The following is a 17,284-nucleotide window of genomic DNA, read 5'->3' as shown; positions in this document are numbered from 1 at the left end:
GGAAGTTAAAAGAATTAAAAATTTGTAAGCGGTTACCTGCAGGATAGCTGTAAATTTCAATAGTATGGGAAAAGTGAAGTTCAAGAAAGGGAAGCTTGATCAGTTATTTTACCATTGTTGTAAACCTTGGCCTGTCCTATCTAAGACGTTTCCAGATCAACTGCCGATGAAGGGATTGGTGCTTCCAACATTTTAAAAGGTCTAGTTTTTAAATCAGCATAGAATAAAAATAATTTTCACGAATTTAGTATTTTTCTGGGTGAATTTCTTCAGTTCTGGACAAACATTTTGTGACTCTTCAGAGCTACTCACTGCTTAATGAGTTAGTTTCTTTAAAAGCCTGAATACTAGCTCAAACTGGTTTGTTTCATGTTTTTTCCCATGTTCTAGTCCCCATAGTAAATCACTTGTTTGTCTCATGTGTAAAGGCAGTATAAAGTACCAGGTACAATGGTAGCTGATGAGAACCCTGTTCTTTAACAAGAAAAAAAACCCAGCCCTCCAAACAGGAAAGCACAATGTCTCTCTTGTACGGTTGGCTGATTAGAAGGGGTAAAGGCATGAGATTCTCTAGGGAGACAAGCCACATAAAACTGATGCTTTTTCTCATGAGGTCCATCTTAATACATTTTTTTTCTGCTTTTTGCTTTTGGACCCATCCAAGTAAATGTGAAAAATCTCCCAGATGAGAGGGACATAGGAGAATCAAAGGGGAAGGTAAATCTGCCACAGATGCACGTGAAGTGAAGTGCAGGAAGATCACTGTGCTTGTTCAAGAAACGTGATAGGCGCTTGCGGCTGGTTGTGAAACAGTAATTTGAAGTCTGATGAACTCTTTCAAGTGCAGGAGCCTGATTCTGCTCAACTGTGTAATTATGAGGGAAGGGAGCTAGCCAAAGGCAGAGACCTGGGTGCAACCTTTTGGGAGGCTTGTTCTGGCAGAGTGGGTGGGAGAGTAAAATGAAGGTTACAAGTGATAAGTTTCTCTGCCTGATTGATAATGAACAAGTAATAAGTGGCCTTATTATAGTAATAAGTTTCCCATGGTAGCCTGATGATTGCAGAGAAGCTTTAGTGGAGTGTGTGTGACCACATCTTATTTTGATCAGCTGTAGCACAGCAAAGCTGTGTAATTATCATAATCTAACGATTAGCCTGGCATCCTTTCCTAGTGTTTAATTATTCCAATAAATGCTAATTGAATAAAGGACTTAATGACAAGAGAATAAGTTTCTTTCTGCATTGTATACTTAGCTTGCAGTCTTTTCTAGGCATAATTTTTGAATACTGTTTTTTTGAGCAACAGCCTTGATTTTGTGTCCTACATAGTGCTTTTTCATGGTGTCTTGAACTTGTTTTAACTTGTGAAACTGTAACCTGAGGACTAAAAGATCACAGACTGCTTCTTTTTATTAGAGGGGTTTTTTTGTTTGCTTGCTCAGGGTAGCAATATCCTGCTAGAGATCTAAAATGTCACTGGCTTGCTACTGGTAGCAAATGCACTTCTCTTAGCATCTGGAAAATGTTGAATTTTCTTTTGGTTTGAATAGAGCTAAAATTAAAATAGCTCTTTGATTGCTTCATTGTTTGTGCATTGGAATCATTGTTGATGTCAGCAGAGCTATGGAAACAGAGTTTATGAAATGATGTGACAAAGCCAGTAAAAAGAGCAAGGAAGCATTAAAGAGGTTATTTTTCCATAGCACAGAAATAGCATCTTTAAAATTATCTGCAGTAAAATGGTACACTTAATCCCACAACCCCTCAGATAATTAACAACCACAAGATTTCCCCCCATCACACTTAACAGCTTTAAGTTGAAATGAGGGGCCTTGACATGTGTAAAAGAATAACGAGGCACAAATTCCACTCCCATGTTCCAGTCATAGGATGTGAGGAGAGCTTGGAATAGTCTGGTGCACCACACTTGCTACCTAAACAGAGACAAAAGCTATGAGAGAGCTCAGTACTGTGGAATGGTAAATAACTACATCATCACATCCTAAGAGCAATCAAAATATTGTTCTTTTAAATGATATTAACAGTTTCCAGAAAATGTTTGGGTTTTGTGTATTATTTCGTATAGGAAAACCTACTTATCTCTCTGTTATTAATAATTTAAGCAAATTATTTCATAACCAGTTGACGCAAAGTTGAAAACTTAGTTTTCAACCTAATTCTTTTTTCAGTTCAACCCTTTCCTGTGCCCGAGAGCATTTGTAAGAGATGTTTCTGTTGTCTAATAAATGTTTAATCTGCTGGAGATTCAGCCTTTGTTGATGTAGTGGGTTGAGCCTGGCCAGATACCAGGTACCCGCTAAAGCTGCTCTCTCACTCTCCCTCTGCAACTGGACAGAGGAGAGAAAAAAAACAGCTAAGGATTCATGAGTTGAGATTACAGCTGGGAGAGGTCAGTTACTGGTTACCTTCATGGGCAAAACAGACTCAAAGCGAGGATAGTACTTAATTTATTACTAACAGAATAAGAGCCAAAGAGTGAGAAATAAAACAGTCTTAAAAACACCTTCCCCCACTCCTCCTTCCATGTTCTCCCTCCTCCCCCCCAGCAGTGCAGGGGCATGGGGAACGGGGGTTACGATCAGTTGTTGTTTCTGCCGCTGCTCAACCAGAGAAGTCCTTCCCCTGCTCCCGTGGGGAGGACACAGGACACAGTGTCCTTGATGCACCTCTCCGATGTGAGACCATCTCTCGAGCAGCAGTTCTTCCCAAACTGCTGTCCCGTGGGTCACTCCTCCATGGGGTGCAGTCCTTCATGAGTGAGCTGTACCAAGGTGGATCTCCCACAGGGGCCACAAGTCCTACCCGGGAAAAACCTGCTCTAGTGTGGGCTTCCCTCTCCACGGGCTGCAGGTCTCCAGCAGGACCGTGTTCCATCTTGGGCCTCCCACGGGGTCACAGCCCCCTTCATGCATCCACCTGCTCCAGCATGGGCTCCTCCATGGGCTGCAGGGGCACAGCTGCTCCACCATTGTCTGCACCACAGGCTGCAGGGGCCTCAGCTCCGGCACCTGGAGCACCTCCTGCCCCTCCTTCTGCACTGACCTTGGTGTCTTTGTTGTTCCCATATTCTCACTCTGCTCTTCCCTGGCTGGAATTCTTCCTGTGCAACAACCTTCTGTTCTTAAATATGTTACCGCAGAGGCGTTAATGTTACTCCTGATTGGCCTGGCCATGGCCAGCGGCAGAAGTCAGTCCTGGAGCCGGCTGACCTTGGCTTCACCAGACAGGAGAAGCTTCTAGCAGCTTCTAACAGAAGCCACCCCTGTAGCTCCCCTCCCCCTGCTACCAAAATCTAGCCACAGAAACCAACTACATTTGGGATACTTATGGGATCTTTTTACCTGGCTGCCTTGTTCATGGTACTTGTAGGAATAGACTTCTTTCTGAGACCTCACTGTTTCCATTCAATTTAGTTTAAAGTGGCTTACTGGTCATGAAAATAAAGAGGTGAGTGACCAGCAGTCATGAGGTATGCACATGTGCTGCTCACAAAAGCCTTTTTTCCTTAGGAAACAGAGCAGGTAACTTTTTGTTGTGCTGTTTCTGAAAAACTATGGTCAATTGTGGTTTGTATTTACCCAAAGAATAAATTAATTCAGTGAATATTGTTGATGTTCCTTTACATTTCAGATTATCAGACAACAGGGCGACTGGTGTAAGGCATTCAGCAGTGGCAGTGTCCTCTGTCCATTGGTGTTAACAGGCTGTGCAGGCGTCAGAATTGGGGTCATTTGCATCTGATCCCTTCTGATACCTGACTGAAGACTAGAATTTCATAATTCATTGTCAGAGCAGTTATTTGAAGTCTTTTCTGGTTCACAGTGAAGCCTTGCTGCATGCATTTGGCAGAACAGACTCCAAACAAAGAAAGGTTGACATAGTAAAAGGCAAATTTTCCAGTACACTTACCTTGAAGTAGAGCATCTGGTATGTCGATTTTACAGGAAGGCCTATAGAATATAAGTAATAGGATTTGTAGGGGAGGCAACAAGCAGAAGCTATTGCAATTTTTTATCTATCTAAACGATAATGGGCAATTAATGTTATTTGTGCTGTTCTTAAACTGGATTTTTATAGAGTTTATTCCAAGAAAGAAAGGAAGGAAGAGACAAACCGAACAAAATTGTTATTGCATTTTAAATATCTATTCAAATAAATTGTCACTTGTTTCAGTGACCAGCAACATTATTAAATTCAAGATGAACCACTTGTGCTTCAGGACTTAAAATTATGAAGAGAAGCATGCGCACAGTGTACTTTCACTTTTTGTTAATGGATAAACACAATACAGAAGGCATTAATTACTTTGAAAGTGTTTTGCTAGTCTTGTGTTTCTGTGGTTAAAATAACCACCAAGTTATTTCTCTGCATCCCGAATACCTGGACATTTCATCAGTGGCACTTGAGCACAGAAATATTCCTAGGACAGCCTTTGCTGGAAGCAATATGCAAGTTTTGCGTAGCAAGCTGATGTTTGTTGGTTATGGAAATGCTTAGATTAAGAAGGTACTTAACTATCTGTCTCTGTCTTTAAAATGGCTTCTATAACACTACTGCCTAATAGTAGCTTTGTAGTATGCAGGTTCCCAAGACACTATTTGAATGCCACCTGACAAAATACAAAGGTTAATTATGTTTGAAGAATAGCTGTGTTTTGCTGTGTGTAAGCTAGAGTGTGTGGAGACAAATGACATAATTAGCAAGAAGGTTTGTAGATCCTGTCAGATTTTTGGAGAAGCCTTTTTGGTTGATTTCTACCACAACACAATGTTCTCATATGGAAAATCTAGAGAGGACTGGTTTTTTCCTTGGAGTGGGGTTTGTATAAAGATCCTTATGTATATCACATGGTTCCAGAAGGGTGTGGGAGTCTGGATGAGGATCTGCCAGAACAGGATGAAGACCTAATTGAGAAAAGTACATCAGTAGCATTATTAGAAAGCTTTCTGTTCTGAATGAGACTGGAAAAAGGGACAGGAGATCTGCTATTCCTATCATCTTGGCAAACGTCTGTTAATGGATTCCACCTTCCCTTTACATATTTTGATCCTTACCATATATAGATAGCTTTAATTTGAAATGGAACTTTTGTTTCAGTCTAGTACCTGACATTATCCTATTAGTAAGAGGTTTTCAGCTTGTGTGTTCCTCTCAAATGTGGTTGAAGATTCTTGGAAGTGCGTTTCTGAGGTGTTTCCTTTAATAGCTTTGAGGAATCTGAGCTGATGAATTGTTTTGTGAGTTAACTCGTGGTCATCCCTTGTCTTTCTGTTTAGATTAGAGGACTTTGCATTTCCTCTTTGAGGAGGTAAATACAACACGCTGCTTGTAGATGGAGAAATGAGAATGGTCTCAGCCACTTTTGGAAACATAAAATTAGTTCTGCATCTCTTTAGTACACTTGATGAGGTTTTAATTACTGACTTCTTTGAGATACTCCAAGAGGGGAAAAAATACCTGCTTTCTGAATCTTAGTTGGCCAATAACCTGGAGTAAAGAGACTTCACTAAGAGCTGCCTGATAAAACACCTCGGTACATATTTTCCCTGGAGCAGGTGTACTGCTGTGCCAACAATACTGGCTAAAGGCCAGTTTAGGTCACTTAAAATATGCACCATTTCTTTCCATTTCTTTCCCATGTGTAAATGTAAACACTTTCTAACTGTGGTGAATGACTGGGGAATGAAACTTGAGAGAGCAGGGGAACAGGGAGGAAAAGACACTGGGATAAAAAGGACTTGGTCCATGTGTTTCACTTTCAGACCTGCTTTGCAGACTGCACTTAACAGGCAAGGGTGCGTGGAATGAACGAAGACACTTAACTGCTTCAGCACTTAAATGAAGGAGAAATAAGAAGGAATCTGCTAAAATGCCAGTGATCAAAGAGGAAAGTTGCATTGTGGTTTTGTTTATTTAACAAGAATACAGTAGGAAACTTTGCCAAAAGGGAAACAGATTAGCTCATTTTTGCGGTATTGGGTAGAACATGTCAGTGGTGCAGGTTATGAATTTGATTTCATTGCTAACATGGATTTAAGATGTGCTCACCCATTTAGTTGTCTGCCTCTTTGTACTTACCATCTCCATTATCATGAACTGTGCAACTAGATTCTTCCCTTCAAATTCAGCTATTTACAGGGTATACTGCCTCTCTAGACTCTTGGTTAAAGGAGAGAAATAGCTGCATCTCATTGCAATGTACCTTGGGCCTAAAGAGGCCAGATGAATTGGACTTCAGAAGTTTCTATATCTCTCCATTGACTTAAAGATAATGTGGAAAAACAGTTCACCTAAACTGTTGTAAAAGTCTAATGTTAAGGAGTTCAGTCTAATCTTGACTGTATTATGTGTAGTGTTAAGTATTTTAGTAATAATAACATGTTTAATAATAATAATACATATAATGTATCAAGTATAGTCCTGGAAGCATACAGTTTCTATCAGAAAACTGTAATTGGGCATTATTGTGAGGGCATAGGCTGATAGAAGAGGTAACCTTGACAATCCCTTGAGAAGACTCCATTGTCTTATCACCTACATGGTTAAAAAAAAGCATGCACACACAAACGTATATATAAATATATATTACTTTTTACTTACTAAAACTGTAACTAAAAAAATAGAGATGTTACTGCCCAAATGTGGCTTTTCTATTTGTTACTTACACTCTTTTTCATTATCTGCGAGAAATGGCGTACTGTTAACTGATTCAGAGAACAGACACCAATTTGAAAACAATACATTTTTGCAAGTGTTAAGTGGATGTTTGTTCAGGTGACACATTTTCAAAGAACTGGAGTACAAAAATATATATTTTAACCAATGATTTAGATAAATGTAAATTCTGCTGGAAGAACTGTTGTTCAGAGAGGCTTTTCCATGTTACAGAGTGGAACTGTGGGGCTGTGCACTGGCTGAAATTATACAGATATATCATGCTTTGATGCGTATGCAGTTTTTCTTCTTTAAAAAGCTATTTTATTGAAGTTAAATTATTGTAGCAATATGAAAAGGTATAGTTTGCTCTGAATTTATCCTTAGAGGGCCAGCAGATCATTGCTTTTTCTCTGAAATTAGATAGAAGGATCCAGATGGCAGATTTTAAGCCCATCAGGTGTTTAAAATATGCCCCTCAGCTAAAAAGAAGTATTATAGTTAAATCTGTCATGGCCTTTTTATTGCTCTGTGGTATACTTGACAAGTGCAGCCGTGAAGGAGAGAAGCTACAAGTAGCCCAGTCAGCCTGAAGTGGAGTAGGTCAGTGGTTGGTTTCTTTAGCTGCCCCAGGGAGTTTAATGGACATACAGACCTGGTTTATGGAATCATTAAATCCATCATAGTATAAGCTCCCATGGAGGCAGTGAATTTGTTCCCATAGTTTCTTCCAGATACTATGGTAGGCATTAGAAAAGTAATGTAAGTGAAACATGGAGGGTAGGAAAAAGGAAACCCTCCCCCCCCAGCAAAATGACCCTTCCACATCCCCAAGGAGTCATCAGTAATAATAACAGCAATAATAAAATGCATCTCAGCTGGTGCCTTGCACTGCATTTCTCAACTGGCACTCACTCAGAACTGTCACAATAGGCTGAGCGCTGATAATTCATATCCCAGAGTCCTGTCATCTGAACAGAGCAACGTCTCCACTGTGTACTTTTGGCAAAGGAGAAGCACTGCTTTGCAAATTTCTTTTAAAAGCAATATGGACATTTCTTTGCATCTTGACAAACTGCTGCTAATTATGAAAAAAGAGTAACCTGTTTGTGTTCATGTAGTAACTATAAGTACTTGCAGTCAAATCTGCTTTCAGCACAGGGATGATTAAGAGAAAAGGATATGTCTGGTTTATTTATTTGCATGCATAGGCAGATGTTTATATAGACACTGGTTTGGGAAGATTGTTGCAGTTTTGGCTTCTTTGCTGCTTCTTGCTTCTTTCTTCAATTAAAAAAACCCAAAACCACTACTAGATAAAGCAGGTGCTCTCTTTGTTTGTTTATTCAATAAACTGTAGGGAAAGATTGCCTATAACTGGGTGTTAGCAACAGACTCATTTTGTAAGAGAGTAGAGCAAAACCTTTATCCAGAAGGTTGTATGATCATAGTCCTGCATAATCAGTCTCTGATAGCTCTGGCGAATTGTAAGGGTCATTTCTCAGAGTGAATGTGCATGGCTGGAGTGAAATGAAATGCCATAAGTGATGCCCCTTTTATGAAAATGTAACCCTGCTACAAGGTCATCCTGAGTTAACTGTGCTCATATTTGAACTCCTCTTGTGATTTCAGATTCCAGAGAGGTGACTACCACATCGATGTCTGCATCAATGACTACCTGGATGTGTTCTGCCCTCACTATGAAGACTCAGTGCCAGAAGATAAGACCGAACGCTATGTTCTGTACATGGTGAACTTTGATGGCTACAGCTCCTGTGATCACACTTCCAAGGGGTTCAAGAGGTGGGAGTGTAATCGGCCGCATTCCCCGAATGGACCATTGAAGTTCTCGGAAAAGTTCCAACTCTTCACGCCCTTCTCACTAGGATTTGAGTTCAGGCCAGGCCGGGAATATTTCTACATCTGTGAGTATATAGAGATTTCCCATTGTTGCACAGCGGGTGTAAGAAACCCAGCTAATTTTTCACCTATGTGCTGTGAAAATACAGAGGGCCAAGTAGTATAAAATGCAGATGTCTTACAGTGAACACAGGCTTAAACTATCCTCAGATACATTAGCTAGGAATCTAGCTGGTGAAAATGAGATTAAATCACAGCTTCTTGTCTCACATGAAATAGCATGTCAGCCTGTTTACTGAACCACAGCTGACATTTAAAGTAAAATGCACTATTACTTTTATTTCAGCACTCTGAGGTGGAGGAGGATTGGGCAGGAAGGGTGGTATGGTAGCTGTCCCCAAATATGAGGAAAAGCCATTAATCCTTTGCATATGAAATACCTGGATTTTCTTATTTGCTCAGATGAAATATTCTTGTCTCTGTAGTATTTATGATCCAAGGAAAGTGAGGTCTGTGCAGTTTTTCAGTGGTATTATGGTGCTGATGTCAGTGGTCCAGTGGTATTTAAAGTCATAATTTCTTAGGCTAAGTAATTCTAGTGTGTAGCTAAGTGGCTTCTTTTTTCTACCTTCCTTTCCCCCCCCCAGCTTTTTCATGGATGAGCTGTTTCTGTCAGTGTGGGCGATGGGAGTGCTCTGGAGCAGGAGGCAGGCAGATGAGAAGGCCTGATCAGGGCTGCTCTGGACACCCAGAGGATGTGCAGGAGATGGCATGTGGGTCTCAGGAAGTAAAAACACCAGGAGGTTAAAAACAGTGAATTATGAGAACTGATTCTCTGACTCCACTGAGCAACTCATTTATTTAATACTCAACAAACATCTTATTACATCAACTTGTTTTGTACCTGTATCTGTCACTTGTAACAAGTTTTGACTGCTCCAGCAGTACTTTTTTCTTTTTTTAGTGTTAGACTACAGAGCTGAAAGGTTTAGACAGACTCTAGATCCCGATAAGCATCACTTTCATTAGTGTAGCTGGCCTTTCTACTGTGAAACAGTCATTCCAGCTCATTTCACCAGAGAAACTGAGTATGTATGATCCCTGTTTTTCAGCCTCATTTCTTCATCATTGAGATTTTTGTTTTCTCTTTCTTAATCTACAGGGAAATAAGGGTCCTAGTGGATAGTTTTCCATTCATTTCTTTTTCTTCAGTCAAATAAAAACCTTTAGTGAGTAGTGGTTTGTCATCAGAACTGTGCCTTGTTATTGTGCTGAAGCACAATAGTATAAAAAATACTAAAAATAATTCAAAAAGCAAATTTTGATTTTATTTAAAACTGGTTTTTTATATGGGCATGAGAAATGATGTAAAAATATCAGAGTTAAGTATATAATGTTCAAGGTAAATAAATCTCCATTGTGTAGGCCCAGTCCTACTTGTGTCACTTCAACCATAATTCTATGTCAATCAAAACTCTGATATCAGGCTTCCTTGGAACAGTGGGAGGGTTTTTTGTGTACTTTTTAATTTGTTTTTGTTTTTTTTTCAATTCACTTCCAGACCTTCTGTAAAATAAGCAGGAGTAGTTAGGCTAAGGAATGCAGTCTTTGTCATCACAAGGTTGCAATAAAATGTAGCACAGTAGGTGCAAGTAAGTGCATAAGTAGGTGCAAGCCTAAAAAAAATAAAAATTGGTCTTTTAAATTTTTAAAAAAGAAAAAAAGATAAATGTTTAATAAAGGTGAAAACCAAACATGAAAGTGAAGGAAAAAATATGAGCCATCTCAGCTTGGGCTGTCTAGCTAATAGCTTCAATTTTAGACCATACAAAATCCATTGAACTCTCAAGCAATACTTTATTGTTGAAATATACCCAGGTTGCTTATACCTAGTTTTTCTTATTTGTGGTTAAATTCAATATGTCACTAAAAATCATGTAACATTAATTTAAAAATCTATAACTTTGATTTAACTGAGTCATTTAACTGCCAAGGGCTCCCTTCAAAATAATTGTCCAAAGTGCTTTAAAACTTGAAGAGCTTTATGATATTCAACTGCGTTGAGATGGAATTCTTTTTTTTGATGAAAGGTAAAATAGCAAAAAATTAGCAAAGAGATGTAAAGTGTTAGTTTAAACTAAGCTTCAAATGGTTTAGGGACAAAAAAAGCATTTTTCCTTCTTTTCTGTAATTTAAGTATTTTTCCTTCATTCTCGACTTTGATGAGAACACTGACAAGGCTGATGCTGCAGCAGTTACAGGGAAGCACTGTACACTAAGTTAGCAATAATATGCATACCTTCTCAGGTCACGGTTGTCCATCCTGGAATGTTCTTTCTCATAGTTTGTACTGAAGAAACAAGCTGGTAAAATGTTGTTTCTTGTTTTCTCCATCACAGTTGTAGGCAGGTGCTAGTTCAGGCAATGGTGACCACTTTTGTTACCTTTCTGTAGCTGCATGTTAAAGAAATTAGTGCTTTGCCGTGAAAGACTTCCTTTCCTTTCTGAAACTTTTGCCCTCTCTGCAGGAGAGATGGAAGGGTGATTATATAGGATCAGTCTGGTACGTTCTATTTAAGGGTTACAAAATATGTTGTGTCACCTAGACCTCTGGAAAGACAGAAATAATAAGTGGCTGATTAGCTTAATTACTGTCTGGTGCTTTGTCAGGATTCTTCACTGTTTATCTTTTAAGGATGTGGCTTGCCTCTCTTGCTTTCATTAGTTTCAGCAAATGCAATAATTTGTGAACAATCACTGTGTGTTTGTGTGAACAGTTCATTTGGAAAATGTCAGTTTTCCTTGTTATGCCATTGCCTTCGTGTATTGCTCAGATGAACTTGGATCTCCCTTCTTGGTATGTTCATTCTAGGAAAATGCAAGAAAAAAAAATCTTGTCTGTCTGATATCAAATTTACATTGAAGAAGTCAATTAAACATTATAGTCATGCAATCAAAAAGTACTGATTCAGTTTACTTTTGAAAGAAGAAAAGCTTATTAAATAGTTATAGAGAAATTAACTTTTATGTACTTAAGGTGGACTGGGGAAAGTAAATAATGTATCATGACCTGAAGTCTCAGTTTTTACTTAGTTCTTAGCAGGTGCTCACCAGGGGTTAGTGTATGCTAGTGTGAAAACAAACAAAATAGTATTACTACTGAAACAGAAGCAAATGGAATATAGAGAAAGCAGAAACTAAATAGTGTCATGGCAGTGATTTTAATGTCCTTTGGAAGGGAACCTAAGTTTTGGTATTCAGGGTAATGTGAGGTACGTGGACGGTGAGTTGAACTCAAAAGCAAGGAAGGGAAGAAAGTCCTAAAATTTTTAATGTTACTTAATTATATATTTCAAAATGAGTCTATAATTTCCATTATTTTAACTTAATTATGGGTGATTTGTTTTTATTAATGTGCTAGGTATTGAATAAAATACCAGTGGCAGCTTGGCAAATACACATCAGGGCTGTTGAAATAAAAAAAAAAGGAAGACGTGGCTAGAAGCAGGCTGCTACAGATTACTGCAGAATCCTGACCTCAGTTTGCAAACCATGCTCCTGTGTTGATTTAAGCTAGAGCACATTGCTCTTTTCTTGAAAACAGTGCAATATTGATGTAGTGTCAAAAGTTGTACCAGTACTAAACTGTAGCATATGTTTTTCCAGTTATTTCATTCAAGAACTTGGTATTTTACAGGATTTATCCTTAAGAAATCCGTGGCATTTTTATCATCTTATCCTCCAAGATTTTATAGGTATTGTTTATTTAGGCATTTGATCATTATGAATATTTTCATTTATATATGCTTATTCCCTTTTCCTAGAAAGACAGGTAGGTTTGCTCTTCTTTACAGTCCTCTTGCTGCTTGCCTCTTCTCCACAAGATCCTGAAGATTTTTGCTAGCAGTTAGCAAGCTTTACATGAAATGTATCTAAACATAACTTGTGGGGTTTTTTTCTCCCATTCTCCTTGAGGAAAGAGCTCCTTTGATCTTTTAAAAATACTGTTGTTTTACCTGTGGTTTATTTGTATAACCTCTTTTTGTTACAGTTTCTTTCTAGTTTTATCTTCTGCATGTGTCTTTCTGATTTTATTTCAAAATGCTTGTGCCGTTTCTTTGTGTCACCTTTAATGATGTGTCATTACCATTGTGTCTTTGTTGTCACCATTTATTTTCATGAAGCTTCTGATTGTCAATTCAGAAGGCTTTTGGGAAATTGTATTGCTTATGTCCACATCAAGATAATGTGATTTTATGATTCGAATTTAATAATGGTTTAAATAACATTTTTTAAGTTGTTCTTATATTTATGATTAAATTAAGAAGCAGTTCGTAAAGTTGTGCTTTCAGTTGTACATGTGCTTCTTAATAACATCCAGCCATCCTGTATTCCTTTTCCTCATAGAATGTATTCCCAAGCAACCTGCAATACTACCTGTTCCCTTGATTTTTTGTTTGTATTTGTCCCTCATCATCCTTGTTTCTCTGTGCTAATTCCTTCTTTTCCTGAAATTTCTGATTCTGAGGGCTTTTGTTCAAGTGACATTCCACCCTGACAGTTTTAGCTGCTGCTTCTATAAGAAAACTTGTGATTTGCATTATTTCTAGTATTAAGTTGTCTCTCTTCTGTTCACTCGTTCCATCTCTGTGTCTGGAAGTTGTCCTCACCATGTTCCAAAAACTGTGGAACTGTTTGAAAATCCCGCTGTCATTTTTCTCTTAACAGCTGCCAGGTAGCTGGACCATCCCTCTGCAACCATCTGCACACCGCTGGAGGGTTCTTTGATTCTAAAGATCTTAAGGAAAAAAAATAGTAGAAAAAAGTGTTTGAATACTCCACCTCTACTGCCTATTAATTAGGTAGTTAGCTTATAGTATTAAGGTCTCTAGCTAAAGTTTTGTTGAGGCAGTAGCTGTTCCTGATGACAGCAAAGCTGAACTTGCTCTCTTCTCCCCCTTCTGCCATGTTTTGTGTGCGTTTAAGAGTTGAGTGCTTGTTTGTGCTCTTGTTTTTCTTTAGTCTCTGCTACAATCCTCTGTCTGTTTCTCTGTTCTGTGCAATTTTATGTTTAGTGATCTGGTTAATTTTTGGGAGGGTTACTGGCTTTTTGTCTCAAAACTGTAAGCATATTTTAAGTTGTTATCATCAACTTGCCCTATGCCTGTTCACTGCTTTCCAGCTGAGATGTTTGTAGTAGAACCTGTACTGAAATGCTTTCTCCACGTGGCCTAACCCCTGAGTTTCTGTGGATGGGTAAGGACACGAAACTACCACTGCTTGCTGCTGGTGGTGGTTGTGTAAGGATTTTTGATTATTAATGAGGAATAATTGGCAGAGTTTAGAAGTCTTAAGTCACTGGAGAGAACTGTACATGTCCATATACAAATCAGCAGTTAGCATAGGAAGGGCAGTGTTCACATTTTATGGAAATTAACACAGACCTAACAATAGCTTTCCATGACTAGGAATCTGGAATAGCTTCCAGATTGCTAGCTTGGCTCTTATTCTTTTAGAAGTGATTTCAATGTAGCAAGAATTAAGAAAGGTGACTTTGCAGAGACAAGGGTGAATAGCCTGTGATACTGTATGGGAGAAAACTACAGAGAAGTCTTTACACTATAATTTATTAACAGTTACTTGGTATTTTTCATGTGCCCAAAAGAAGAAGAATATTAAACAGCTGCATAGAGCTCATTGCCCTTGCTCGAGTACCAGCTTAATATTAGTGGATATCAATGTTTTGCATGAATGGGTACAACTCACTGTAAGATGGTTATTTGATTTAGGGAACTCTACATTTGCTAGAGGTTTAGTTTGATGTAATGGGAGCACAAAACAGAAAGACTGTGAGCTGTAATTTTATCCTATCAGAACAGGTAAATATAAGTCCCCCCAAAAAACTACACTTCTCTCTCTTTTTATCCTCGTGTTATAAACCTGGAAATGTTGCTTTTTCAGAACCAATTGGTGTTGTCAGCACAGCAGTTTCTACTGTTGACTGTAGGTCTGTTGGTAGGAGGTTCTCTCTGGGGGTGTAAGTACACTGTTTCTCAGGTTTTGAGTCTGACTTGAGGAAATTCCTGCTAGAAAAGAAGATAATGTAAAGAAGACAGTGCAACTACTCAGTTGCATCCTGGAGAGTATTAGAATCAATCAAAGGTTACTGTAGACAGTTTTGCTAATGGTTTGGTTAGATTACTTAGAATGCTTACTTTTTTTGGAGGAAGTTGGTGCTTTTGTTGTTGTATCCCAGCTGGGGGTTAGTACAATAATATTTAACTGCTAATATTGTAGAAATTACTTTTTTGGGGGAGGGGGAGGTTCTGTTTTGGTTTTTTTTTTAAATAATCCAGCACTTAGGATATATGGTTTCTCTATAAGCTGTCATGTCATTAAAGAAGAATCTCTTAATCAGCAAACTGACCTTGGCATAAGTGACAGATTATACCATCTTGAAAATTCAAGGAAGGCATAATGAACGTTTTATCTATGCATTTACCCATGTAAATGTATTGACACTATCAGTCTGATTTTAAAATTGCCTTTATGTAGAGGAGAACAGTGTCTTCGTGTTCACCAGGGCACCTAATGCTGATCCCTCCTCAGAACATCCTTGGAGTTGCAGGAAAGAAATAAGTTTCTATTTTAATAGCAGTACTCTGTATTTCTGGGAATTTCTGTTCTTCTGTTTGTAGCTATGATAAAGATCTGGTATCTTTTGCAATTACCCATTGAGTACATTGTGTATCAGCTAGTTCAGGCATTAGGTCATTTGGTACAGACCTAAGTACTACTTGTCTCACGAAGTCCTTAGCTAGATATGTTTGACTTCTTGACCAATACCAATGGTATTTTTTTCGGCAGAATAAAATAAGACTGCCCACACATGAAGACAGGTTGCTTTGCTTTTTTTCACTGAGCAATTTTATGAAAAAATCTTTCAGAAAAACCCTCTTTGAGTGTTCTTTTCCATCTCATATCAGTGACTTACATGATGTAAAAGGCCTGACTTGGATATTTTTCTACCTTGAATATGTAAATACTGGAACTTGAAATCAAAGATTTGACTTGGGACAAAGTTTAGCTTTATAGGGTTGTGTGAACTCTAGAGAAATGAGTAGAGCAGATTAATGGTAAGTCTTGTCATGACATACCATTAGCTAGTACTGGGGACAGTGAACTCTATTTATTCATAGGCTAAACTTTTATAAGAAGTTGCCAAAATGGTTGATTTAAGTAGCAGATCTTTTTCTTTGAAAGTGAAGACAGGATTTGTCTTTCATCAAGTGGAAAAATGCAGTCTCTCTTCAATTCAGCAGGTGTTAGTTAATTTAGGTGCTGCTGATGCTTACATTTCCTCATTGTTTCTTGAAGACATGATGTCAGAAGATCACTTTTGGAACTCTCTCTCTGGACATCCTGGTTTACACCAAAAGCTGAAAAATGAAGGTTAACTAAAGAACATTATTAAAGGATGCTGAGAGAATGACAAACAACTTAAGTGTGTTAATTGCAATTTTCTTTTCAATAAACATTGTTTATTGCCAGGTTCCCCATTAACCTTTCTGTCAAGATATGATCAGCATAAACACTGATGCTACTTTGACAGTAGTGGTATCAGACATGCCACTCTACTATGAATCCCGCTTTGATAGCTGGTTTACCAGAATCACTTGAGATGTTCTGAATGAAATCAAAGCAATTGAAAGGGTTTGATAAACGTGTACTTTAAAAAATATTTTTTGTGATAACATTAGACAGACAAGGAAGGTGACTTTTACAGGGATTCATGCTTAGCTTAGCATGTAGATTAAAGGACTGGTTTGTGTTAGAAAGCATCAGAAGGATTAAGTGCTGGTCTTGCTTAAAAGAAAGCAGAAATAATCACTAATGTCTAATAGATTTTGACGTTGGTAGTGTTCTTAGAATCCTCAAAGGGAACATTAAAAGCTGTTGAATAATTTGGGGCTTGGGAGAAATCCATATAAGAAAATGAAGAGGGAATGAGTGGAAGTGCTGGTCTCTGTTGTCTGAGTTTTTCAAAGGGAATGATTGTCTTTCAGAAAACAAGTTTAAAGAAGGTTTGGATTCACATGCTTCGAAAATTCAGGTGCCATTAACATCCTGATAGCAGGAAAAACATAAAAGAGAGGAGGTTATACTATATATCTGCATCTTTTAAAGTTATTTAGAGCATATTTTGTAAGGTCTTCACCCCTCCATGAAGACCAGTGACTTGTGTTGCTTTCTAGTGAAGTGCTGATTTTGGACATTAGCAGAACAAAGAGTGACCACAGTCGGAAAGATGGATGACAGGGTTTTCTTTCCTCTATCCTTTTTTCATTTCTCACCTGTGCTGCTTGACAAAGGTCAGTTTATTTTGTAGGAAAATAAAGCATGTTTTGAGCTTTGTTATCATCAAATCCCACGCATTAAAAAGACGGATTGATTAGACCTTGGATAAAAAACCTTTAAGGAGCATTAGGAACTCGATGAGGCCATATGTGACGCACCTGCCTTAAAACAAATGATGACTAAATGTTCCATACTGATGACTGTGATTTTTTACATTTGTGATCCTTGTAAAAATCCCATTGCAATTTTCTTAAGGGTAAGTGTTTAAATTTCAGTGTTCTGCTGGAAACCATTGAATGAATTGCTCGCAGCTCTTTAAATCCTGATGGACCATTCATCAGTCCTTTCTTTAAATCAGTTTTGATGTTCAACATCTGCAACTTAACATCTC

At 38.2% G+C, this 17,284-nt stretch overlaps 1 protein-coding gene across 4 annotated transcripts in view; it reads left to right on the top strand.

The window, feature by feature from the left end:
• Positions 1 to 17,284, top strand: part of EFNA5 (ephrin A5) — a 220,630-nt gene that overhangs the window by 169,989 nt on the left and 33,357 nt on the right. For all 4 annotated transcript variants that reach the window (XM_027671157.1, XM_027671159.1, XM_027671160.1 and 1 more), the window contains exon 3: positions 8,308 to 8,600. In XM_027671157.1, the coding sequence (XP_027526958.1) occupies positions 8,308 to 8,600 (293 nt within the window). The remainder of the gene's footprint in view (positions 1 to 8,307; positions 8,601 to 17,284) is intronic.

This window comes from Neopelma chrysocephalum, unplaced genomic scaffold, assembly GCF_003984885.1.
Source record: "Neopelma chrysocephalum unplaced genomic scaffold, ASM398488v2 Primary Assembly neopelma1_97034, whole genome shotgun sequence".
Classification (NCBI taxonomy): domain Eukaryota; kingdom Metazoa; phylum Chordata; class Aves; order Passeriformes; family Pipridae; genus Neopelma; species Neopelma chrysocephalum.
This window is presented reverse-complemented; position numbering and strand designations above follow the sequence as displayed.